This window comes from Aphelocoma coerulescens, chromosome 5, assembly GCF_041296385.1.
Source record: "Aphelocoma coerulescens isolate FSJ_1873_10779 chromosome 5, UR_Acoe_1.0, whole genome shotgun sequence".
NCBI classification, from domain to species: domain Eukaryota; kingdom Metazoa; phylum Chordata; class Aves; order Passeriformes; family Corvidae; genus Aphelocoma; species Aphelocoma coerulescens.
Window position 1 is genome coordinate 43,943,458 of NC_091019.1, and position 25,113 is coordinate 43,968,570.

Below are 25,113 nucleotides of genomic sequence, written 5' to 3' on the forward strand. Positions count from 1 at the left end.
AGCCGCTCCGGCCCCGCCCCCTTCTGCCCCCGCCCCCCGTTGCGGGCCGCGGATTGGCGCAGGGAGCCCAGCCGCCCTCCGAGCGCCACGGCCCGGCCCGGCCCAGCGCCGCCCCGCGGCGGCCGCGGGAGAGGCACGTGGGGCTCGGGGGCGGGGTTTGTTTTTCCGCTCCCTCTCGGCAGCGGCGGCGAAGGCGCGGGGAGTCACGTGAGGCTTGTGCGATGGCGGCTCCCGCGGACGGTGAGGCGGGAGGGCCGGGCGGCACTGCTGCTCCCCCGCGCCGCTCCCCCGCCATCCTCCCCTCACCCCCTCTTTGTTGCAGGCGCCGACCTGGAGGCCTCGCTGCTGAGCTTCGAGAAGCTGGACCGCGCCTCCCCGGACCTATGGCCCGAGCAGCGTAAGTCCGGCGGGCCCTCGGCCCCGAGTCTGACACCTCGGGGTGGGGTGGGGAGAGCTCGGGCCGGGCCGGACCGGGCCGGGTCTACCGGGGGCAGCTGCGCGGGCTAGGCCGGGCCCGCCGGGGCCGGGCGGGGTGGCGGCGCTGCCCGCAGAAGCGCGAAGCCCCCGCCAACCTCCGCTTTCTCTTCCCAGTGCCCGGGGTTGCCGAGTTCGCCGCCTCCTTCAAAAGCGTGAGTGAGCGCTGCTTTACCTTTCGCGTTTCCGCCTTCCGTGTGATGGTAGACCTGCGGGTTCTCTTGCGGGCTTTACATCTTCGTTCTATGAACCGTATCTCAGTTATAACTCCAGTATATACTACAATAAACCTTTTGGTTTTAATGTGTCTTTTATATTTGTGTTTCTTTTTTATACCTTATGCAGTTTACTGTGAATGAGAATTATACTTTGGAAGAAATAAAAGGTTTTGAACTTCAGAAAACACTATTTTTCATACTGATTTTTGGCTTGTGGATGGTAGTATGCTGTTTTTAACTCTAAAATGTCCAGGAAAAAACAAGATTAAACATGAAAGTATCTTAATGGAGCACACTCATATTTTTGCTGTCAGTGTAACTAGATTTCAATACAGGTCGTACTTCATTATACAATTCTAAAAATAGACTTTTCTGAATATGAACTTTTATTTTTTTTATAACAGCCCATTACAAGTTCTCCTCCCAAGTGGATGGCTGAATTAGAAAATGATGATATTGATATGTTGAAGGGTGAGTATGAGTATTGTGGGCATGAATTGAGGTTGCCAAAGCAGATGGGAATTCAGTACTTACTTAAGAGGCTTAAAACACTTGTTCTTTAAATGTTCTGGTGGTGGCCCTGTGGCCTGAGATCTCTAGCCATCCTATCTGCAGAATCTCCCAACTCAGAAGTCCCTATCTTGTTAATGATAGACATTTTCATTAAATCAAGGTTATTGCCAAGAGCCTATCCAGGTGTCAGTGGCAGGCTGATTTTTCAAAACAAGCAGTGTAACATTGTATATATTTCAGTCACCTCATTTAGCCATTTTTATCACTGCTTTAGTATAGTGAGTGTCTCCTGTGTTTTGAGAAGTAGCATGAATTTTTTGGAGGAGCTCAGCTGATCAGTTCGTGAGTAGCTTAGACTTGTTGATTGACTTGTTCAGAGATACTCTATGTGGGTGTCTTCCCTTACAGATCCAGGAGCTCTAATGCAATGGTGAGGCTGTATAGGCAAGTTCCAGAAGGATTAGCTAGCATGTCCACTTGCTGTATGTTGCAGCTGTTAGTTTGCAGTAAACATCCTTCAGCGTGCTCTGCCTCTCATGTATTCCAGATGATGATGTGTGATCATGTCACAGTGACATCACAGTTACAAAGTGAAAGTGAGATGGATTAACTGACTTGCTGCAAGAAATGTGCTTAACCTTAGATTATTAATGTAAAATAAGTCCGTTCCCTTGCATACTTTTTAATAGCTTGTTCATGTTGCAATGTGAACTTACAAGAAGTTCCAAAGTATGGGTCAAATTACTCTTTGCAGTGATGGCAAATTAAAGCATGAACTAGAGTCATGGCTGTCTTTCTCCTTATGTTAAAATTAGGAGTGGAGTCAGCTTGAATTTGAACATACGCTGTTCACTGAAATAGATCCTGACAGAAGTATGGCTTGAAAGTCCTCTGAAGTACTAAACAGGTGAACTGTCACTGGAGGACTACAGACAGTGTTAAAATTCACCTTTTTCTCTCTTTTTAAGAGCTGGGGAGCCTCACTACAGCCAACCTGATGGAAAAAGTTCGTGGCCTGCAGAACCTGGCTTATCAGCTGGGACTGGATGAATGTAAGTGCTGTACACAGATGTGACTAACTACACTTCAGATCTTTCCACTAAAGCATGTGCTTGTGCATTTGTAGCTGGAAAAGTGTGTTGGCAGATTTGGCAAGTGTTTGACAGTTAGTGAACTCCTGCATCAAGATGAGAGAATGAGCTTACATCTCCAACTTACAGCCTACCTGTGTGGGGGAAACGTGTATGTCAGTCTGGTGTTACACTGTGGCACACAGGCTTCTGTTCCTGATTTAACGCTGTCTTACATACATCAGGTTACTTTGCTTAATTTCCCACTCAGATACTAAACCTGTTTCTCAGAATACTTGTGGCAGTACTTCTCTCAAATTTCATGCACTGCCGCCACAGTGAAACTTACACTTGTGTATAGAATTCTCCTGTCACTTTGTGTTCATACTGTTTTCTGCTTCTGTAGCTGTTACTTTTTCTACACTCAGTTGTGGGGGGAGGTGATGTCATTGAGTCATAAAGTTGACCTTCATCCCAATTGCAAACAGCCAACTCCTACCGTGGTTTTTTGAAGAAAGAGTTCCTTTCATTGTCTCGTTTAGGACTCTCTTGTTAACAGGTTGATCCAGCTTTGAGGATTTCAAAAGTATTGTGGAGCTGTTTTTAATGCTACCCATACATACCAACACATTTATTTTTTTCTGTTTAGTTTTGCTCAAACATAGACCTTGGTTGCAATTACTCTCGGGCTACACAAAGCACCAAAAATTTTAAGTCTTTCAACCTTCCTTTCAGTGGATAACATAACTTAGTAATAAAGCTTTAGAGTCCTTCTGACTGCAGACTTAGGATAGCCTAATGCATTCTTAATAACAAATCATTAAGCTTGTTTTAACATACCAAGTTTATTTTACTTTCAGTGCTAACATCTCTTAAGACTGTGTAAAGCATTTGGTGGAGTAGAAGTTAAAGTATAACAGTGTAAAACTGAGTCAAATGCAAAGATTGGCTGATGATTGGCTTTCTTAGTCAAGTTGTCAGCTCTGATGTCAGATCGTATTGTTCTGCTAAATGGACTTTAAGCGGAGCCTGAGTTGCAGTAAAGCTAGGGAGGTGTTTGTTTCCTTATTGCACGTGCAATAATTGTTGCATCTGTTTATTTTTACTGAGAACAAGTGCATATGTAAAGAAGACAAAGTGAGGGAGAACTGAAATATGTGAGGCTCAACAGTTATAACTTAAGTCTTGAATTTTCAAGCTTTATGAAAGGTTTCCATACTTCTAACTTCTTGTCACTGAAGACAGTTTTTCTTTACACTGTAATCCATTGAATACTTTTTGTGTCATAATATACATTTATCTTTGGAAAATTTTTACCAAAAATTAGTTGCAGAATTTGAACAGAAGCTGCTCAGGACTGTTTTTCCCAGTACTGTCTTTAGGCTATTTTCTCTTACGGACTTGGATAAGTGAGAGAACAAGAAAAAAAATCCAAAAGATCTGTTGGTTAAAGTTAAGGGAATTGTGGATTTGTCTCGGAGGTATTGGATTTGGTTATATCTTTGTGTATTGAAGTTTAATAGTCCCCTCTTGACTTGGCTGGTTAATTGAAACTGGCTGTCAAAAGCAGGACGAAACCCGCTGCTGACCAGTCTCCTCTAGATGGCAGCATGAGGCTTCCCACTGAAGTCTTGCTTTTCGTTCTATAAAACTCTTGACATTTCAGTCATGGTTTGAAGCTGTTCTTCCCAAGATTGTTTTTTGTGATGTATTTTCTCTTCAGAATGTGCACTGTCTTTTTTTATTTAGAGATAAAAATTGGACAGATATAGATATTTATTATGTATTTTCAGGTGTTTCATTGGTGCTGAGTATGAGAGACAATTCTGCTTCATTGTATTAGCAACTTACTTTTCCTTCCAACTCTTCTAGATCCCACCTCAAATCCTTTATATTTTTAAAGACTTTTATTTTCATCCAAGTTATTAATAAAATGCTGTGCAGGACCAGGGTGATTCCTGCAGCACTCCATGAAAAATGTATCTATTGAGTGACACTGCAATCATGTTGTGAGATGTGTTATTGCTATACCCTGTTCACAACATACTTTACATCAATTTTGCATTAGAATTCTTTAAGCAAAGTGCTGTGGGACTGGGTACCTTTTGAAAAGTTTATTTATTGAGGTACTATTGCAACAATAGCATTGAAATCTGAGTAACTGATTTAACATGATGTAGTTTGATTAATAATTGCTGGCTTATATGCCTTGTTTCTTGAGTTCGTATGAACTCTCTTAGTATTTTGTCTATGTAAGTGAGCTTTCTCGACAAGGTTGGAACAGGTTATTGAATGTTTTGTCCATCTTCATGGGACATCTGGATGGCTTTCATTTAGGAACAACTGAATACTGTTATCTGAATTCCACATTCTTATTATCTACAATCCAGCTGTCCCTAACTTTTTGGCCATGGATTTCTCAGTTCCTCTTTTGGTTGTGCGCTTTTCACAGATTTCCTTTCTCTACAACTAACTTCCTCCCCTCTCTTTCTCATGGGGTTACCTTTACTTTCTGTAACCCTGGCTAGTTTGTTGAGTGCCCCATGCTCCTCTGAATCAATTTAGTTTGTCAACTTATAATTTAGCTTTTCTTTCCAGCTTGTTCTTCCTGGCATGCTAGTAGGTGGATTCTTGCTCAGAATATTCCTTGCAGAATATTCTTCTCCTCCTTGGCACAGAATTCACATCAAAGGATTACTTTGCTTGAATGAAACAGGATTTTTGTAGCATGAATTTTTTTAATGTGTTTTTTTTGGTTTGTTTGGGGTTTTTTGTTTTTTTTTAGTTTTTACTTTCCTCTTAAAGGATAGACTATCCTTGGGTCTCTTTTGTGTATTTATTCTTTGCTAAAAGGTGATTCTGGAGTTCTCTAGAAACTTCCAGGATCAGGACCTTGTATCAATAAAGTCTTTTAAAAATAAATTATTTTTCAGCACTTCTTCTCAGATTTCATCTTGTGTTTCCTTGCCTGCTTTTTAAGCTCTGTAAAATTCTACCTCATCCTTTTGCTTGTAGCTGCTTTCCTCTTTTTTGCTTTGGTTCTTAGAACCACAGAAACATTTAGGCTGGAAAAGACCTCCAAGATAATGAAGTCCAACCTTGTCGCATTAGAGCTTCTATTTTCCTTCTGTTAATGAATTATTTTATTGGTTAGAATAATTGAAACCATTTTTAGTTTTGAAACTCCTGCTTTGTGTCAATTTTACTGTTCCTGTTAACGTGGGTGTTTTAAGGGAAGAGGAGTTTGGCTCAATGAATACAGTGACTTCTAGTTGTTCATGCAGTTAGGGTGACTTTGGGAGGCATATTAGCTCTTCTGAATGTGAGCTGCAGCCACTCAATGAGTCTCATTTCTGAGTTTGGGGGAAAAAAGTATAAAAGCCTTGTTATGAGCTTTCTTCCTCCCCTCTGTGTCCCTTAATTTTTCCACTTACAAGCTTTGCTTGGAGTGGAGTAGTGAGCACTGCAGAGTGAGCAGACCCCAGTGAATGTGGCAAGCAAGAGGGAAATAGTTCTTTTTTGGGAACCCAGTCACAGACCATGACTCAATGTTTGTGGCCCACAAAGCAGCAAGTTTCAAAACACTTAATGTAAATAACTGCAAATTTAGATGTTGAGAGCATCTAAACGTAAATTTACATCTAGATGTGAATTTAATGTAAAAAACTGCAAGCTCTGTTTTTGCACTGTATGACCCATTGCACCTTTTGGAGCCTCTGAGTCAAAGCTGACTTTAGACGAATGTTGAAGTCTTGGTTTCATGAACTGGCAGCTCTGAGAAGTCCATGCATTTAAAGATATACCCTGTCATCCTTTGGGATATATGTATACAGAGAGATGTGTCTGAGAAGTACATATACAGAAAAAAATGTTTTTCTTATAAAAAACTAAAAGTTTAGTTTTTTCCAAACTTAAAAAAAACCCTTATGTATAAAAGTAACAGATATGTAGGGTGGGGAAATGGGAAAAGCACTAAGTCACTGAAGGAATGTGGTTGTCCAGGGACTTTGAAGGCTCTGCTATTGTTTCCCTGCAAATCTCTGATGTTTTTTTAGATAACACCTGCTATACTTGTTCAGAAGTCCTGAAATGTAAATATTGATAGCTGGTATCACAGCCATGTTTATGAAATCTCACTGATGCCAGAGAGCTTATCTGGCTACTATGGTATCACAGTACAGCTTCAGTGATACTGTCAGTGCAAGACTTCCTGCAAAGTCTGTTATTTTTAAGGCCCAATATCTTTGTGAAGGTAATGGTGCCTTGGTGCTGTGTGTGCCTTAAATATTAGAAAATGTGAGATAACTGACCAAACAGATATTAATATAATTTATAATTTCCCTGTCAGTGATTTTTGCTAGTCTAATCTCTTGTGTTCGATTAAATTTTTATTTGGAGTTAAAGCTAGTTTGTGATTTCTTGCTGTAAAATTAGGAATGACTGTATTATGCAATGTTAAATCCTCATACTCTTTCAGGAGCAATGAAACAGTTCCCAAACATTCTCAACCAAGTCTCCTTATTTTTAGTTTCCCATGGTTTTGTGCATTCTGGCTTTCACTGGGTTTTAGCAACTTTGCTCCTATTTTCTTTGTAACGCTGATTTATTTTCCATATATGTTCAAGCAAATTAAATAGCAAGGGTGCAGTGGAAGAGCTGTTTAATCAAGGGCCCACAGATTAGACCTGGATGACCTGGGAGATTGTAGGTGAACAGCAAAAGGTTGGTCATCTTGTAGCACCAGACTGATAGAGGAAAAGCCAGCCCAGGTTTAGTCAGTGAGTGATGGTTTTCTTTACTGTGAAGATTAAGTAAGTGGCTAGGGTTTTTTGGTCTGGAGAGAAGCAGCTGATGTAGTATATGAAAAAGATCTGTAAAACATTAATGCAGAGAAAGTGTGAATGGGGAATGACTCTTCACTGTTTCTTATAGTGCGGGAGCCAGAGAGAATGAAAGAGTCGGTACAGACATGAAGAGATACTTGGGTTGTGCATTAAAGTCAGAGCACAGCACCACTGGAGCTTGTGGGCATGGAATTTCTCACTGTCTCAATAATGAGATAAATTATTGGAAGATAAATCCTTCAAGGATATCTGACTGCTGAGAAGTCCCCAGTGGCTTGGATACCTTGGGGATGCAGAAAGCAGAGAGAGAGATTGCTATGCAGGTATAGCTATTACACTTTTCTATAGATGCCATTGGCATCTGAGTCAGGGTGGTGGGTGGGAAAGACCTTTCGCTTGACAATGGATATTTTTGTTTATTTATTTTAGTAATAGGCTAAACTGCCTGGTAGTTAAGCAACCACTACCAGAAGTCACTGAGGGGTCCCTGTAATGGACAGACTCTTCCAGAGACAGCAAGAGATGGATGGGCACATGAATGAGGAACAACTACCTTGCTCCCAAGTTAAACTGTCCTTGGTTGTGAATTGTAGTCCTCAGCAGCCTCTGAAATTTCTGGAAAATCATAAAGGAGTCCTTCTGAACTCCAAGCTATGTACAGATCACTGCTTTTCCTTAGATTGGTAGTCTTCAGTTTTTCATTTCTCATTTCAGATAAATGCTGTCTGTTGTGATCTCTTGCTTGCAAGTTCAGCTTTTTTTGGAAGTTTGGAGGGGCAGAGCAATTCATCAGGATTTAACTGTAGCATATTTTGAACATACACCCTTAGTTCTGCCAGTGATCCTTGCACGCTACTCTTGTAATTGAGTTTTGGATGGTGTTTATTTTTTTTACCTCATTTAGATGCTGATCATAGGTAGGATATGCTTAAATTGGGCTCCATCCAGGGTGGACTGAATTTATCTATTAAACTTCAAGACAGGGCATGACAGTTGCTACACTTGAACTTTGTGTATACAAAGTTGCTGAATTAGAATTAAAATAAGGAAGGAAGATAATGTATCATTTTACTGAAACTTCTTTTTCCTTTTGTGGAATGGATTGTCTTTCCTAGGAGTGTTTCCATGTAGCATGAATATGCAGCCTTTTTAGGCTCCATGCAAAACACCTGGCCTTTGTACCCCAACAGGCTTCTATCAATGATGTAACTGATCAGATAAAAATATCTTCTGATCACAACCACTTTTTCTTTAGTCCTGGCAGCACAAAGGCTTTTTAAGCTCAGAAGCCTTACTTTACATTTGTGAACGTGGCCTCACTTCTGCATTACAGTTGCCTGGTGCTCTTTCTGGTGTGGATGTACAGTTGTTTGCAACAAAATGTTTCAGGTTTTTACATTTGTAGGAAACCAACATATGAACAAATGTGTAAGTAAATATGTCTCATGACATCTTCTGAAATCTCTTGTTGGTCCATTTTAGTAAAAGTTGTGTGTTCACTCTCTGTAGTCTGGAGAGTTGCATGGAAAAGTGAATTGGACTGTTATGGTTTCTTACTAGTCAAAATGAGGTTTTGGAGCTGTGTAGAAGAGCAGACACTTCCTTTAATGTGAACTCTTTCCCTGTTTCCTTGGAGAAATAAGACTATCTAAAGTGTGGTGAAGCTGGAGAACTGCCTTTTGGAGAGGCAAGAAGGAAATAAAGTGAAAGAGTAGCATGTGATTTGGATCTGCATCCCCCAGCATTCTCAGTGCCAGTTATTAGAAAGATACAGCAGTGTTCTTACCATCTTGACTGTTGACAAAAGAGTGAGGAGGATGCTCACTTTTTCTTTGTTAAAAGCTGACAGCTCCAGAAGTATTGTGCTTCTAGCACTTGTGTGCCTGTATTAATCTGAAACATGATGGAAGAAGATATGTTTTGGATTGCCTACATTGTTCTGAATATGTTGGACTTGGAAGAGAGCAACGTCTGCCAGGTCTAGTGCTTATGTTCTTAAACAAAATACACAGTTTGTTTGCTTGCAAGGTGAACTGTACTGCATAAGAGGAAGCAGTTTGAGGTGTGTGCGCTTCAGTTATTTCTGCTCTGCTTAGAATTTTCTTTGTAGCAACTTTTTTTTTTTTTTTGGTTAGTTTTCTACATTCCCTGCCTTGCTGAGTGAATCTTCCTCATGTTTCAGTTTTGCTTGAAAGCATATTTCTCACTTATTTTGTTATTTAGTACTGTGTTTGGCAAGGACTCTATGTGAAATAGTATACTTCATGTGCTTCAAAGCTCAAAGGCAGAGTTTTATAGCTGGACAACAAAATTATGCTCTTTAGACACTGGGTTTCTGTAACACACAATTAGCTTGAGGAGTTACTTAGCAGAGTTAATAGACTTCTCCCAGAGAATGTGTCCCATTTTGGATGGTTTATTTTTGGGTTAGGAGATGATCACAGAGAATTTCAGGAGCTCACAATCAGATGAAATGGTTGGTTTCGTTTTTCACAGTAGAAAAAATATGGAGGCCTTTTTCAGTTTACATTCATAGTAGTTCTTGATCCTTATTTGATTGTTTCAGAGAGGTGAAAAGAACACTTAAATTGTCTGTTAAGATGTTTATATTGCCCTGTCACCACAATATCCAAGGTGCTATGATTTCCATGTGAAACCTTGGCCTTTCTCCTGATTCTTTTTACACTCTCCTCCCACACTGTAGATCTACCACTTCATTTTAATGCACAATGCTGTGGTAAGAGATACTGTGCACCTGCAGGGGGACAAGGAAATCACCTTTCCTTATACTGTTCACTGACTGGCTTATTTACAGGCAGGATTTTTCTGGGGCACCTCCTGTTGGAAGAGTGAGACATCAGAAGGCCAGCTTGAAATTGCCATTCATACATGATCTGTGAATTGGCTAATTCTGACATGTAGGTAGTTAAGAAATGATTACAGTCAGAGGAGTCATGACCTCAACTTTTCATCATCTCCATTGGCTTGTGCCCCAGTTTGGAAGTGAAGGAGGCATAGGAAGTTTTAATTGTACCTGTGTGATTTATCCTCAGTCAGCTCTTTAATTTCTTCTGGCTGTCTGAGGTTTCCGACACGCTGTAAATTTCTCCAACTTTTTCATTATCTGCAATTTCTTTATGACTCATGAATCGGAGTGGAGAGAGAGTGTGGATTTACAGCAGAGATAAACATGTCCATAAAGTCTGTATCTGTGTCAGTAATTGTACTGCTGTCAGTGACTGTCCTGTTTTACAGGTCTCTCTTGGGAGAGGAACACGCTTTGCTACCAGTGTCAGAGAAGTGTTCACTTTGATTTGCATTAACGTGCCAGGAGATTAGGTTGCAATGGTGAGGATGGAAATTGAGTTTGGACCATGGCTGCTATTGTTTTTTTAAATAAATGGGTGTGTAGTTGAGTTGCCCTCTGTCTGCAGAAAAGAAGAAAAAAAGGAGACAGGTTCAGGTTGTTCTTAAATATAAAATCAGGGAGAGACAGTATACTGATGATATCAGATGTGATTCTACCCATATGCATAAATTGTGCATTCTTACCATAAAACAAATGCTGTATCTAGGTAACTGTCATATATGGAAAAAAATACTGCATGGATCCTTAGGGTATTCTCTGTCTGCTGGTAAAGTAGAATGAATATTTCTTTAAGTTTCAAGAAATTTCTGCTTCTATGCCTTCTTGCCTCTCCCTTACTCCTCAGAAAAGATGCTATTGTGGACATTGATGGTGAGTACTAATGCATCATCATAGTCTCCATGCACTGATGATTCTGATTGCTGCAGAAGGAGGTGTATACTCTTGAAGTCTGAGAAAAGGAAAAAAAATCCCTAAAACTCTCCTAAGTGTGCTAGAAGTTCAAACTTCTACAATTTCTCTGTGCTTCTATTTTCTGTTTGATGCCTGTTGTAGATACGTGTCTGTGTGGAATCTTCTTTTGTTAGGTTCTACAGTTTGGGTTGGATTTTTTGGCTGTGACTTAATAATTTTTTTCACAGTAAGGCAATTATTTTACCCCAGAATTATTTTCAAATATCCAAACTGACTGTAAAAACCCAAATGTCAGGTATGCATTGAGACTCCCAAATGCAGTTGATTGTATTTTTCTAATTCTGATGGACACCTCTTACCAAAGGGAGATAGATTATCATCAACAATGTAAACTCTGTGTGTAGATAGCTTTAAAATGTGGTTAGGTGTAGAAGTGTTAGAAATGCTAAAATGACACCTGCCATTGCGTGGTTAATTCTGGAGCCTGAAGTTGGAAGTAAAATGGGGAGTTTTTCCAGTGGTAGACAGTGTCCCATCTAGCTCTGATAACTGAGTTGCCAAAGCTAGATATATAAGGATCACATGCTGAGTGGTCAAAAGCTGGCAGATAACTGCTGATGAAGTGAGTGATGCTCTATGCAACAGCAAAGTTCTAAATAAAAGCTGTGTTGATGAGATGCTTTTTACCTGATCTTTACTGAAATGTCTTTTTTCCTTTTCTCTCATCCTCCTCCTCACTTTTTCTACATGCCCATACCTAGTTTGCAAATCTGATTTTGTTAAAACAAAGGTTACCTCTGAAAGGTACTTCAGTTAGGATGTATTACTTGTTTTATTGAAACAAGACAAAAACAACACCCCACACCAAAAAGAAACCCAGGACAACAAATACCAACAAACAACAAGAACAACAAAATAAAAACACCAAAACAATGCTTCCCCCCCCCAAACATTTCTTATATGCTGGTATTCATTTCTAAGAATGCCTCTTCTGAAAGTCCCCTTAGTCTCCTATAGTTTGTTCAATAGTAGGAAGAAATTCTGCAATGCTTTGATCCTTTCTAGAAAAGACTTTTCGAATTTATGTTGATAGAGTGAAGGTTGATTTAGATACTTCCTGTCGTTAAGAAAAGGGAGCTTTTTCAGTGTTAGTGGGGAAGAAGAGAAAGACATCTGATTAATCTGAAAACTAACTGACCAAACAGCTCTGAAGACTGTGAAATCATTAATCTGATCCATCACCATTAACTTCTGCAGGATTTTTGGTATGCTACTCAAAGCACCAGTTTGTGCTTTGTGAAGACATCTGGAATTTTAGCAGTGGTCAGTCAAGCAGTGGAACACTTTGTGCAGTCACTGGTTCTGCATTCTCTGTTCTTAGAGGTTTTCCAGACCTGATTCAATAAAGCCTTAAACAGCATGATCTGACCTCATGATTGACCCTACTTTGACCAGGAGACCTCCTGAGCCCTTGTAACCCTGATCATCTAGTGACTCCATGTTTCTGTGATCTAAGATCCTTTCTAGAACTAGAAATGCATTAAAGCCTGCATTTCCCACAGCACCAAACAGTTCAGCTTATGAGCTTTAGGCAGGTGCAACTCTCTGATCTGCCTCTATGGGAGCAGCTGATTAGGAGCAAGAAACCTAAGAATTCCTGTATCACAGTGATAGCTTTTTGACTTTGGGGGGATGATGAATGGACTTTCAGATACTTCCATCGACAGAGGTGATTACAAGTCTGTGCAGTGTGGGCTGCAGAGTCCATTTTTGTGCATAGGGAGATACAGTCCATTCAGTACAATTCTTTAGGCAGAGGAGGAGAATGGTCCTCAGCATACACAGAGGTTCTTGCGGTTCTTGGCTGAAATGAACAGTGAAACCATGTTCATCTGTCTAGACAAGTAAGAGGGTCAGTGGGGTTTGACTGAAGAGCTTTTAGCCACAAAAGTAAAGGAATGGGCTGTCACATTAAAGCATTTCTACCTGCCACATGCTTGGCACAGAAAGAAACATGACTACAAACAAAATGTTCTTACATTATACTGTCAGAAGCCTATTTTTTGCTACTCTCATTCTGACAGGATAACTTGTAGACTACTGTCAGTGGAGGAATTGAGGATGGGGAAAAGTTTGATCAAGCATAAGGTTATGTGCATTTTTTCATTATCTTTTAAAAACACAAAAGTGCCAAACAAATCTCAGGAGTCATTCTAGCAGGGACTCCTGAACTTTACAACTGGTCTGTATTTATGATTTAAAAATCTTTTGCAGTCTGTGCCTTTATTCAATTAAAACTTTCCGCTTCTTCTGTGTTACTAGAACATTTACTCTGTATTTACAGATATTGGAAAGATTATCCCTGTACCATCTCTGTCTGAAATGTTTTCCTGTAAATTTTGGCTTCTGGCAGGAGTGAAGAGAGAATTTTCTTCTACAGTATGGGTTGCTGGACCTATTTGCAGAGCAGCAGCTGATCCTAGTGAAAAATCTCACTAGAGTGTGACTTTGAAGACTTGGTTCAGTTTCTGGCACTACCCCTCTTCTGCTTGGTTGGTTTATTTGCCTTCTTACATGGCCTTTCCCATTGCCCCACCTGTAAGGTGGAGTTCATGTTAACTTTGTTTCACAAGGCATTGGAAAAATCATGTATTTTGAAAAACAGCATATGAAGCATTTATTTAAGTATCCTTTACTGTGTGGTGCTGTTTGTTGTTTCCCCCTGATTGCTGCTATTATGTGCCACAGGAAAGTATCATTACAATACTGTGTCAGTCATCAGAAGTAAAATGAGAATATGATGATAAAACATATCCTAGTATCAAGTGGTCTTCAGCCTGGGGCTCAAGCAGGGTAACTAAGAGAAGTGAGGCTATTCTCAGCCATTTGCAGACATTATATATATGAAAGGATTTCTATTTGCAAGCAGCATAAAGGTTAGAAATTATTAGTCTGTATCCATTGTAACGCCAGAGATTATTTACCTGGTTCGTTTGCTATGTTGCTTTTCAGTTTTCTCCATTTTGGATCCAGTGATACTGCATACAAAGCTGTGTGAAAATTTGCCAAGCATTTTGTCACTTTGAGTGCTTTCAGTTGTTCTGAGCATGAAGTCTTCTGTAAGATCAATAATGAACTTGCCACTGTACCTCTTGCATCTGCAGTAAATGCAACTTTGAACATCCTGTCTGTATAATGTTGCTAGACCAAGTCTGATAATATATCTCTTATTGCCTCATTAACTTGTGAGCATTAGAACAAGATAAAAATGCCCTAAAGCCTCTTATCTGATGATTGTTGTAACCTTCTGAGTGCCATTAGTTTAAGTTTGCAATCAAATGCTTCCCCTGAGTATAAGGAGCACTGATTAAACCTGAAGTGTCCCCAGAGGCTTTTACAGCTGTCATGGGGGCGGTGGCTGCCCTGTCCAAAAGGAAAAGGGGGACTGGAGGTCCCGGTGGGGGGGCCACTCTGCAGACATCCACGTGGCTGCCCCAGCTGTTCTGCTTTGCCTAATGAATTGTTTTACAAGGAGAGGCTGGATATTGTCATCACAAGCTGCCTTCCCCAGGGACTGAAGCCAGCCTGATAATGACTAATGTTAGTGATAGTAATTGAAGTGTGATGGCTCTCCAGGGACTTTCACACATGCAGAGCTGTCAGGCACTTGTGGCTGGTACAGTCCCATGAATACCTCAGAAATGCTTTTTAATTGCTTGACTTCATTAACTAGTTCCCGTACGTATCCTGCAGAAATATACATTTTAAGGAGATAGAGAAAAGGAGCCAAGGACTCTGCTATGACCCTTGGTGTACACATGTAGTTACTGTCCTGGCATGTTTCCAGTGAGGATGGCTGGGTGTTCTTGTTCCCCTTAGTCTTGGTGTGGACCTGCTTGGTATCTGCACAGGCATGTACAACAGATTACACCTGAATGTACCTTTTCTTTTATGTCTAAGCCTTGTTTTCTTGATGCACAAAGATTGTACTTGATTCTAAAAGAAGGCAGTAACTCTATTTAAGAATATCAAAGGATTGCTGCTGTTAATAATGTAGAAGCAATGACAGCTATTTACATTTTGTTAGGCATTGAAAACTGAATAGAACATAGAATAAAAATCTTGTACATACATAGCATATCCACGTGTCCCAATATGACTGGAGTTTATGGGCATGAGATTTTGGGAGTTTAGGGCAGAGGAGTAATCAATTTATGTAAAACAGAGTGATTTTTGTTCTGAAAATATTCTCATTTAGAATTGCATTGTTGAATATAGCAGGGGGCCTGAGATAAAAATAGCCCCAGTGGGGTACTGTACTCTGGACTTCAGGATCCTAACATGAATTTGTCGGGGTGCTGAGATATTTTAAATTGTCTCTGTCTCTACAGGAAGGTTTTGCTGTGGCTTTTTGAGTTCTAGCTGGAGATCAAAAAAGGATGCTTGGTGCTGTTGCCAGCAGAGTAGACATACTACCTCTTCTCATCATATTCATTGCAAGTTTGTTCTTCACCTCCCCCCTCCAGTGAAGTGTTGGCTCTTAGAAATTTATTTTGGTAATAAAACATTACTTTATACTTGCCCATGAAAGCATGTTTGAAGGCTGTGTGTGGATTCTTTAAAGTGTCCAAGAGATTGTTGTTCCTTCTCTAAGCACACTGCAAACTCATATCATAATGAAGTCTGATGAATTAACATGCAGAAAGTTCAGCTCATAACTTTAAGTGGTTAACTTAGGCTCTTAAAACGTGGACCCAAACCTTCGGTTAGTGTGCTGTAATTTAGCTGCCAGTCCCAAAATTATATGTGTCGATGGGTTTTGGTTCTGAGAAAATGGGTGAGTTTATTCTTGCTATTTTTGGTCGCAATGCAGAGATAATAATAAAGTTGTGCTTACTGCTTTTCACAGTTATAAGTCTTGACAGTAAAGCTAAAGGATATAGTTTAGTTATTTTCTTGTAATTTATCTTATGACTTGTACTGTAATTGAGGAGGTGGGAATAGGAAACTCCATGCTGTGTAAGTAGAGATTTTCAGTTTGTAATTTAATTTCACTGATTGGTTGCTACAGCACAAGCACAAGAGTGGAGGTAATTGAAAGACCTCTAATTACTGATTAAGTAGATTCCATTTATGTGTTGTTTTGAGCACTGTTTTAGTGAAAGCTTGTAAACTTTATTATAATAAGTTCAGTAGAATATATGTCCTGTGTAGAAATTATTTTACATTGATAGGGCATTTTCATATGGAGAGCTTTTTGTGCTGTGAGGCATATATCCACATATTGTTTAAACTTCAAAAAGTGACAATTATTTTGGTGTTACTATGCACTGTTATGTAAAATTTTGCTTTTCAGGTATTTGGTGATGTTTTACCAAACATACGTATTATAAATAAGTATCTCTAAGTCCTTGCACAACTCCCCCCAAATGTATTATTACATTTTAAAGCTTTCCAAGTTTACTGGCAATTCAATAAATATTAGCTCCCATATTCTTCAAATTAAAATGTGACTTCTGTTTTCTCACTGTGGAGTTTGATCTGTTCTACTGAACCAGGTGAAATCTTGTTTGGTCAGTAGCTGGGGGGAAATCTGAAGAGCCCGGGTGTTGCATTAAGCAGCACTGGTGTCCTTCTCCTGGAGGGCTGCTGAACTGTTATCCCTTGGTAGCTCTAGAGGGCTCTCTGCTGTTGGAAATGTCACATTTCTAATGACTTATGTGACAAAGGTCTTAATAACCTGTTGGTCGTTAAGGAACTCATAACACTTTTTTTCAAATGCTAACCTCATTGTCATCAGCAAAATATAGCATATGCAGTTAGAATCTAATTTTCTCCAGTGTCAATTAAAGGGTCTCATTTTTATTCTGAACTGTGTTACACTCTGCCTGTAAATGCCTGTCACTTAAGTTACAGCACTTAAGTAGTGTAGGAAGTAATTTTTGTGTGTGCAGTTTGTGACGTTCCTTGTTAAATCGGTAAAAGTGTGATGTTGCTGGCACTGACTGTGCAAGAAAGAGAGAAGATAATCATCCCAGGCTTTATTGTAATCATGCAGTTTGTTACTGTAGTAGCCTTAAAAGTAAATGGGCATTGTTTCAGGAGAATTGGAAATAAATGTATAAGATGCAGGACAAGATGGGACAGGATGAAAGTATGAAGAGTAATTTTCAGCAGAGTAATAGGTAGATGTTTGTCATCTTCTATTAAGTGGCATTAGAAAGGAAGGCACACCTATATAATACTTCTGCTTTTTATTTTAAAACCCTTTGGGTGTTATACAGGGATATGAATTCCAGTTCTGCTTAGTGGGTGCGCAGTGGTGTGCTGGGTTTGACTGGGTATCTATATCAGACTTGGTTGCATTAAAATGGACTTTAAACAGGCTAGTTTGAAAATCAGTCAAGCAGTTAAAGATTGTAATATTGTATAATAGTAAATTCTATTCTCTTAGAGTTTTGTAGGGTTTTTTTCCATATATGTGCCAGTGCTACATTGCTTTCACTCAGTTGTATTTCAAAAGCAATGAAAACTAGAAATAACTAGAAGTAACATCTGTGAAAACTACAAGACTAGAAATAACATCTGTTTAGACTAGAAATAACTGCATGATGATTGCAGCTTCCATTTTCCAGCACTTTTGGACATCATGGGTTAGATGTCTGTTATGGACAGTGCTGCAGTGTTCTGTATGATAAGGACCTTACATATTGAGGGAGTGAAAATAACATTGAGTTTGATGCTCATTGAGCCTCCCAATGAAAACATGCATGAGTGTGCTATTTTACGTGCTCTGTGGTGAGTTCTATCTTGTGTATTCTGGAAAGCCCTTGTTTGAAATCACCTTTGTGAATTTACTGCTGGAGGGGGAGAAGGTGAAGTATGGATAGACTCAGGAAAGGAAGAGGTTGTTTTATTTTCATTGGTAGCATTTGCAGTTCCCCAAGCAATGAGGGTTGCAGAAACTGGCTGTTGAGAGCCACAACTTGATTAGATGTTTGGGTCTGTTGTAAAATCCTGTAGTGTCTGTCTCTTGTGTCATCGTGAAAATCCTCCTTATGCAGTGGAGGAAAGGTATTGAGAAATCTTTCATGTCAGTTCTGGGTCTTTTTCCTTCTTCTAGGAACTACATTTCATAGTAGGAAAAATACGCTGAATCACCCTTATCTGCGGAAAACACAAACTAATTACAGTTAAGCTATTGATTACTTTTTCAGGCAGAAAAAAAATGCTTCTTCCAGGATTTGTTTCCCCATGCTATCCTTGACTTCAAACACCTTCAACATACAAGTTCTGGTTGTAGATGAATTCAAACGCTCAGTCCTCCTAGCATTTTGGATGTATTTATTGCACATACTACATCTTTTCATGTCTAACCACTGTAATTTGAGAGGAAATAATATATTTTGTATTTAGGGTTATGGGTTGTACTAGTTCAGTTGAAGTGGGGATTTTATATCAGTTTTAATGCACTACTGCATTTTTTGTGTAATGGAACCTTAAACAAATTAATGTAACTATGGAGCTTGTACTTGTAAATTCAGAGGATACAGGTGTAGCCAGTTTTAAACAACATAAGATTTTGGAATGTTTTTTGAAATGTATTTCCAAGTAATTGTGATTGAACTGAAATGATTTTTGTGAGATACAGTACTGTGGAGTGGCATCTGCATGCTCTTTATTTATGCTTGTTAGTTTTGAATACTTTTGTAGTTAATAATCAGATGAAAAGATTGAAGTCACTAAACAAAATGTCTCATAACAGTATCTCAGAATTAGTGTTAACAGAAATGCTCTCCGTATGTTTGAACATACCTCCGTTTATATTTTATGTAACACTGTATATTGTTAAATCCTGTCAGTTTTGAGATCTAAAGATATTAGAAAAAAATTAGGCAAAATATCCTTTTGGCTACTGCATCTGTGTGAGGGACATCCACCTCATTCGGAGCATTTGAAAATACAATCCCTATATTTACTGTGTTTGCCTATATTTACTTCCCTGTAGAGCTGTTCAGAAAAGTCACCAAAGGCAGAGGGGGACACATTGAAAGTTACTTGGTACAAATTTGTATTGAGAAGAAAAAGGAAATAAACATTTTCTATAGTCTTCCATTCCTAGTTGTTTTCTGATTAAGTAACTAAGGTGGGTAAAATTCAGGTACATATGAGTTTTGGAGATCACTACACAGCTGACAGGGATAAAAAGAGTTTTTCACCAGTGGTAACCTTGAACCTTTAGAGGCCTGTGTTTATAAGCTTTATGTTATATGAAGCTGTATTCGAACTGCTTTAAGGTGTATCCAGTGCACCTATAAGTCTTTTCACTTCAGGGTCTGCTTTTTACTTAGTAATCCACATCTCTTTTTAAAACAATGGAGAAGTGATCTTTTTTATTGTTTTTAGCCATTTTCACTGTTTGGTAATCAGCAGCATCACTGACCTTCTGTGTCTGAGTTTGAATGTACAGTAGTGGTGTTCCATTTTAAAATCAGTTTAGTTGAAATTATAGCAGAAATAATGTAAAGGTTGTAACTGTCTGCAGTTTTCAAAAAGCTCAACTTTATGTGTAGATGTGTATATTAATGTTACCTGGCAGTTGTTTTCAGCACTGTTCTGAATGTTTTATTCAAACTTTTAAAAATGCTTCTTTTTTTTCTTTATTATTTTGACCTAGTTTTGTTGCATTGATGGCTGTTTAGTGAACTTTTTCCAGCCATTCCACACACTGATAGTAATAGGACAGTAATTCTCTAATGGATGGCAATGCCCACTCTCTGAAGAGCTGGCTTGTGAATCCGTATCTGAAGTTCTGGTCTAAATCTCTTGGTCACGCTGGGGTCACCACAGTGTGTTTACCAGGCTGAAGTTGCAAAGTCCTCAGTGTCCAGGTTGCCTGGTGCTTCCCTTTAGAATTCAGTGTGCCAGACCCACGGCACCCCTGTCTTTCATGAATGGAATTCAAAAAGACACTTAGATTTCCATAAATAAATTAGGAATTCAGTGGCTTCTTCTGGCTAATCAGGGCAGGCTGATAAACCTTGCTAGCTGTTTAATAAATGAATTGTGACTGATTACCTATTAATATGGACGCCTCAGGAATTCACCCTGGGGGAAGCAGAGCAGTGAAATAGAGAGGGGCATGGCCCCCTGGGAAATCAGGGCTTCATGTTTGCAGCTTAAATATCTCTGTGAAGTATCAATAAGGAGGTAATTGAATTTTGAACACAAACATGAGCGCCGGATGGATGAAGGAGAGGGGGGCCCTGATCATCTCTTCATGCCCCTTCATACTCCCCTCCCCTTCCCCTTAGAGACCACTCTAGTGAAGATAGATGCTAAATCCATTAAATAAAGATTAGACTGTGTCGTGGTAGAAAATGGCAGCTTAGCTAGATCCCTGGGCAAATTGGGACCTTTAGCAATACAGAAAATTAAAATATACATTTTTAACAAGTGTGCTGTCGACACAGTAATAATGACTCTGTGGCTTGTGGGGTTTGCTCACCTTTCAGATCTGCTTTTGTTTGGTTATATCATTTGCTCTTGTTTTGAAACCAGCCTGCTTGGTCTCTCTGAAGCAGAGAAGACTTAGGGGAAGAAAGGTTATTTTCCCACTTTGCTTTCTGTCTTTGGCACTTTTTATTGGCTCTTATGCTTGTTATAATATAGAAGATCAGTACTCTTGTATTTGAATATGCAAATAATTAACTTTGGCTCCAACACGCTCAGTCACATGTTCTGAAAAGTAGTTGTAAATAGTCTAGAGGAAGCATGGAGATGTAAATGTGATCAAACTTTTTATAAATGGTTTTTATTTTCTAAGAACATGGCTTTGTTTTTTATTTTCTCCAGATCAATTTTTCTGAATGCTACTCTTATGGAAAAGATTAGTATAGGGGTGTACATTGTAACAGATCAATATTCTTTTTTGTTACACAGTGAATTGTAGAAACACAGCCGAAGTGGCATTCAAGGGGTGACAGTCTTTCTTTATAATACTGTGCTAGACATAGAACACAACCAGGCTTTCTTCACAATCCCACATGCTCTACTGTCTGTTGCAGCAAGTCAACAGCTCCTCCTGTGTTTTGCAGGCAGAACCTCATCTGTCTGTACAAGTAGAGGACCAATTGCCATACTGGAGAGACTACTCCTGTTTTTCCAAGATGGTCATTCTACAGAACAAAATCCAAAATTTTTTATGTTTAATGATTTGGAACAAAAAATGAGCCTAAGCCAATGTTTTCCTAGAGATAACTGCTGTTCCTTCCATTTAGAATTTTTTTTCTTTACTCTAGATAGTTTTGAGAATGGAAAGAGAAAAAAAAGGTTTTATGTTTTGCTGAAATACAGTGGACTGAGACAATAGTAACATGGGGGCTTCTGTCTGTTCTTCCACAACATCTCCATGATAATACCACTTCCCTTTTTTCAGACTCCTCTCAAATATTAGCAGTTGTGCCCAGAAAACCCTTGATGCTGCATCCTCAGCTTTAACTGCTGAGAAGTGAACCCAGCATCTTCATTTTTTTGTTAAGAAGTAGATGTTATTAAGTATAAGAAAGTATTAACATACATGGGTCATTCTGGAGGCAGTAGTGAACGTACTGGGAATGTTTTGGCTTCCATTAACTTAGAGCTGCATCAGACATGGTTTTCTATTTGTTTTCCAAACTATCATCTGCTTCCACATCCTAGCAGTTTACTCTCTTGTTTTTTGTGATAGGCTTTTGCATTGGGAATGTCTGTTTCTTTCATCCAGCCATGCTTCTACGAAGAAAAAACTTTCTAAGCTGCCTTAGCCTCAAAGATTCTCGTTTGTGGTGTTGACACCAAATTGAAAATGAACAGGTACCACCTCCTAGCTAAATTGCAGTAATTGATGATGTATGTGTTGGAGCCTGTCTCAGCTGAAGAAGCCAGGTCTCAAGCCTCTCTTGGTAAGGGCAGATTACACCCTTGGGATTACCTTTGGCCAAGCATGTTGATCCTGGGCTTCTTCATTCTTGTGCCTTCCTGGCCTTTGTTCTCTTTGCAAGGGGACAGTTCCTTTCCTGAGCCCCACCCCTCTCTCTCCAGTTCTCAATCTGACATTTGTAACACGTCTAATTTCTTTTAACCTTAGCTGGCCTCTTTCAAAGAAGTCACCTGTACCTTGACAGCCTGTGTCCTTTTTTTCTTACGCTACAGGCATTCCTTAGGCTTATTGTATCACCTGTCCCTCTGCCTGTTTTGGAGATTTTTCTGCTCTCTTCTTCATGCTTGTACACTTAGACTGATTTTCTAGCTCAGGAGTCTTCCTTTGTATATCCTAAATTTAAAAGGAGACTCTTGCTAATTTGTTCTGTAGCATCTTCTGAAGGCAGGCATGTGCCAGGAACTTCACAAGCTTATGGCTTTCCATATTAAGGCACTTAGTGATGCAACATTTTAATTAAATTAACCAGAATTCCTAAATTGTAGATAGACAGATTTTCCAGATCATCTCAATATGAGCTTTTAGAGTGATCAACACTCTGTTGGTGTTTAATCCATCAGACTGCCATATGGAGTGTTGAAGAGTAGAATATCTGTTTATTAACAATTGTTTTTTCACGTCAGCATGTACGATTTTTGTATTTGAGGACCTAGGAGTGCAATCTGTTCCTGCATCTCTTACATGAGTTATATCAGCCTCATGCCAGACCTCATTTCATGCCAATCCCTCTTTTTTTACTGAATTTAGGTGATGCAGTAGGCTGTCTAAATGGCGTAATAGAGCAAGGGGGTCATTCTGTCCCAGTCTTCAGAAGTTCTTTGGTTATACTCTCACAAGGGGAATGTGCTCAGATGTCCTTTATGAGGAATTGCAGATATCCGTAGTGTCAGTGATTTCTGTGAACAGTTGAGACATGTTTAATGAAGCTTTGCAATTTGATTGACCATAATGTAAGTCATAATTCACAAAAGTCAGAAAACTGTTCAAGCCAACATTTTATTCACCCTGAATTAATAAATACCTATTGTCAAAGCCTAGGATATCTGGTGTTAGACTTCTCTAGGAATAGAATTTACCTGTCTCTTTAGAGTAGTTGTCCGTTCCATTTTATTGTGAAATACAAGTCTGTTTCTACTCGTTTAGCTGAGTGAATGCTTTCCATTGTTGGTCTTTCCAATGGGAAAAATACTCTTCAGGGAAGAGGAAAAAACCTTCTTGTGTTGTGACTTTTTCATTGCTCTCTTCAGAAAGAAGTATTAGCCCTCCTAGAATGAGAGATGAGATTGGTGCAGTACAGGAATATGTTTTGCAGCACAGGCATCAGGCTCTTCTCATCAAATCTATTTTAAGATATTTTTCACTGTCAGAACCCACTGAATTCTCAGCTGGAGTAAAATGCAGTCATTTTTGCAAACTCAAACGTTCATAAATATTGGCTTATTTGCTTTCTTAGATGCATTAACAGAGTGGGGAATAAGATGTGCTTATTAAGACAACTTCAGATTTGATACTTGTTTAGGTAAGGTACAAAGAGGAGGGAGCTGTTGGTATGAGTTGATGGTGATAGATGGAAAACAGTGGGAGCTTGCCTTTATTAGAGTTGTCTGTCTTATCCAGCAGATGGCATTGAAAATGTACCTGCTGCCCTCTCTTTTTGCTAAGCACTGCCTTAAATGAAATCCAAAGTCCTTCAAGCTGGACTCTTCCCTTTGGTGCATAGCTGCAGGTCACTTCCTGATGAGGAATTTGGAGTGCCCCCTGCCTGCTGGATAAAACAAAAGACCTGCTGCTGGATTCCCAGAGAGGGCACAAGTTCTTCAAGCCAGTGGCAACATCTGTCCCAGCGAAGGGCACGTCTTAGGCTGGTGACTGTAGGAGTTTATAGGCCCTTTACATGTGTGTCAATGAGAGGAGGAGAAATGGTGAATGTTGATGATTTTTAGAGTGGGTATCACGTAGTTTCCAATTAAATGATGAGGAAAGTGGGATGTAGATGTGTTGTAATGATTCAAATTATAAGTGGTTATGGCAGTGAAACTGAGAAGTGAAAAATGTGTACTATGAATGAAGAGAACATCAGTTCTGTAACACTTTGTTTCCTATCTATTCAGTACTCTTTTATCTTTATTCTCTTTTCAGTAAATAATTCTGATAATATAATTTTGTGGAAACACTACAGTGCTCATGCAAGGTAGTGGTTTAATACTCCTAAGAAGCCAGATAATTTGAAAAAAATTATAAAATTTATGTACATGAAACACAGCTATCTTGTAGAGCTAGTGTGAATGCATGTGTCAGACTATGTAGCATGGCTTTGTTTGTCTCATATCATTTGTATTTTGTTCTATATTGTGACTGTAAGTTAGTAACATACCTATTTCAGAACATTTAGAGCACAGTGGGAACTAATGAGCATTGCTACCTTTCTAGAACCTATGGGATTAAAAATGCTTCCTTGCAGCCCCTTCATTTCCCTTATATCTGAGGGACCTGAGTACTTGTTGAAACTGGAGCTTTTTACTCCTCCTCCGGTGCCAAACAGATTGTCTGCGATCTCTCTTTCGATGACCGCTGTTCTATTGCTCATTTAACCTTGTGACCAAGTATAATGTTTGACTCTCCAGTAAGTCCAGGCATCCAAGCAATAATCTAAATCTTCCATTTTTTGATATAACACCTCTGGAATAAAACCTTTCCTATCTATCCACACAGCGCTTATCCAAGTGTTTGTAATATTATCCCTTTCTCAGAATCTTTTACTCTGATCTTATCAAATCCTGTTCCACTCACAAAGATGAGCTCCTTATTTTGATTGTGATCAAGATCTCCATGCATTTCTACATACACTTCAGTATGGTATCAGACCATTTCTCCATTTCTCTTTCTCTTCATGTTTTTAGTTTGTTGTTCTGATGTTCTGTATGTTGTGGGTTTTTACATGACTTTTGTGTTTCTGAATGAAAAACTTGCTGTTTGGCAGAATTTTCTTGACAAGTCTGTCTGAACTTGCTGGAGAATTTAGTCAAAGTAATTGGGTTTTGTGCACAGTTGATGAATATGGCAGCACTTAATCATGTTTTGCATGTGCACCTCAAACCTCCTGAGCTTCTGGGACCATCCAAAACAGCCAGGTCCAGAATAGCCAGGTCCCCAGTATGGTGAAGCTGAGCAGATTGTTCTTCTCCCCTAGGTCTTCAGGCTTGAGTGTATCTCCAAGTCACAGCAAATTATT

General features: G+C 39.3%; 1 protein-coding gene across 5 annotated transcripts in view; it reads left to right on the top strand.

Annotated features, from left to right (window-relative positions):
• The first annotated feature begins 155 nt into the window (after positions 1-155).
• Positions 156-25,113, top strand: part of LIN52 (lin-52 DREAM MuvB core complex component) — a 40,876-nt gene continuing 15,918 nt past the window's right edge. For 2 of the 5 annotated variants that reach the window (XM_069017866.1, XM_069017869.1), the window contains exons 1-5: positions 156-240; positions 323-397; positions 592-629; positions 1,097-1,163; positions 2,174-2,257. In XM_069017866.1, the coding sequence (XP_068873967.1) occupies positions 222-240; positions 323-397; positions 592-629; positions 1,097-1,163; positions 2,174-2,257 (283 nt within the window). In that variant the 5' untranslated portion in view covers positions 156-221. Of the gene's footprint in view, positions 241-322; positions 398-591; positions 630-1,096; positions 1,164-2,173; positions 2,258-2,331; positions 3,324-13,313; positions 14,450-15,291; positions 15,988-25,113 lie in introns of those variants that run through there. The other 3 variants (XM_069017871.1, XM_069017868.1, XM_069017867.1) reach the window with 3 other exon arrangements.